Below are 1,722 nucleotides of genomic sequence, written 5' to 3' on the forward strand. Positions count from 1 at the left end.
ATGTCTGTGGTTAACTCCTTTTCCTAATTTTTCTTAGAGATTAATTAGGCTAATTGATTGATCCAGAAACCGCACATTACTATGGATCACATCCAATCTGCATACTCCGTCAACGCACGGTTAGCCAACCTTCCTGACTTTTCTCAATCCTCCCGATATTTCACCGCCGTTTTCTTTTCTCACCTCGTCCCCGTGCATGCATGCGCATCATTACGTGCGTACGCGCACGCACACGCCCCTGCACCATGCAACAGTTAAGCGATAGCAGCACCAAGCTCTCACGCCAAGTGGCGGCCTCCTCCCCGAACCGCCCGCCATTTGTACGGCCTCCGCACGCAAACTTCGCCGCCCACCTACTCTTCCCTCCTCTCCTCAAATACTGCTGGAAGCCCAAACTCGGAGGCAGAACATATATCATATGTGGTCAGGCTGGCAGGCACTCGCCGTCCACGTAGTCCCTTTGCATGGAAGCCGAAACCCTTTCCCCTCCGCTACTAGTACCCTCCCCTGCAAAGTAAACCGTCCGATTCGTTGAAGCGACTTTGAGTATGGCCAACATCGTCTGTGCGGAACGGCACCGCCTGTGCTGCGAGAAAAGAGCTCTGTTGAATCTGGACCTGCCTCCCAGGAGGCTGCTGCAGCGCCCAGGCCTCTCTGTCGTCCTGCCAGAGGAGGAGGACGAGGAGGAGGACGGCGGCGAGGGGTCGGTGGATGAGGAGGTGGACGTGTACTCGAGCGACGAGTTCCGGATGTACGAGTTCAAGGTCCGGCGGTGCATGCGTGGCCGGAGCCACGACTGGACCGATTGCCCCTTCGCCCACCCGGGGGAGAAGGCGCGACGCCGCGATCCCCGGCGGTACCACTACTCGGGCGTCGTCTGCCCCGACTTCCGCCGCTGCGGCTCGTGCTCCCGGGGGGACGACTGCGAGCTCGCCCATGGTGTCTTCGAGTGCTGGCTCCACCCGGCGAGGTACCGCACCATGCCCTGCAAGGATGGTCGGCGCTGCCGCCGCAAGGTCTGTTTCTTTGCTCACTTTCCCCGGCAGCTTCGTGTCCTCCCCACCCACAGCAATAATGACGAGAAGCCCTCAGCACCCTGTTATGGTTTTTGGTCTGCAAACGATAACTCCGTCGCCGCCGCTGCCTTCTCACCGACGTCGACGTTGATGAGTTTTTCTCCGCCAATTTCACCGTCGGTGGGGGAACTGCAACTCTCCGGCAATGATATAAAGCAGAGGAATATGAGAGGTATCAATAGAAATAACAACCCCAGTGGTGCGATGGATTACGACGGTCTGTGTGAGGAGTTGACGAACTCATTGGAAGCCATGGAACTTTCAGCGTCACCAGTGACGAGTTCTGCAGCTGCTGCTCCCAAGGAGGTGAGGAGTCTGGGGTTGGAGAGAAACAAGAGCAGCAGCAGCAGCAGAAGTATGTGTTGGCCAGATCTGGACTGGGTGAACGAGCTGCTGATGTAGCTGGATGATCTGATACCAGCCGTCGAATCAAGTGGTGTTTAGATGTAGCAGTCCCTAAAGTTTTCTCTCTGTCTCTCTCTCTCTCTCTCTCTTTTTGATTTGTTGTTGCAGCTTTTATTTGTTGTGAAGGATTGAGATTGTTCGATCATGATGTTTCTTTTTATTTCTTGATTTGGATTCTGTAGGCAGAGATGGGAGAATCCCAGTCTGATATGCCGCTGCTCTTTATCCTTGCGCTTAGTGT

At 55.2% G+C, this 1,722-nt stretch overlaps 1 protein-coding gene across 1 annotated transcript; it reads left to right on the top strand.

Annotated features, from left to right (window-relative positions):
- Positions 1–548: 548 nt before the first annotated feature.
- LOC135613368 (zinc finger CCCH domain-containing protein 2-like) lies at positions 549–1,478 on the top strand. The gene has a single exon (XM_065110390.1). It carries the CDS (start codon positions 549–551, stop codon positions 1,476–1,478), a length of 930 nt encoding a protein of 309 aa, XP_064966462.1.
- The last annotated feature ends 244 nt before the right edge of the window (positions 1,479–1,722 follow it).

Source organism: Musa acuminata, chromosome BXJ2-6 (assembly GCF_036884655.1).
Source record: "Musa acuminata AAA Group cultivar baxijiao chromosome BXJ2-6, Cavendish_Baxijiao_AAA, whole genome shotgun sequence".
Lineage (NCBI taxonomy): Eukaryota > Viridiplantae > Streptophyta > Magnoliopsida > Zingiberales > Musaceae > Musa > Musa acuminata.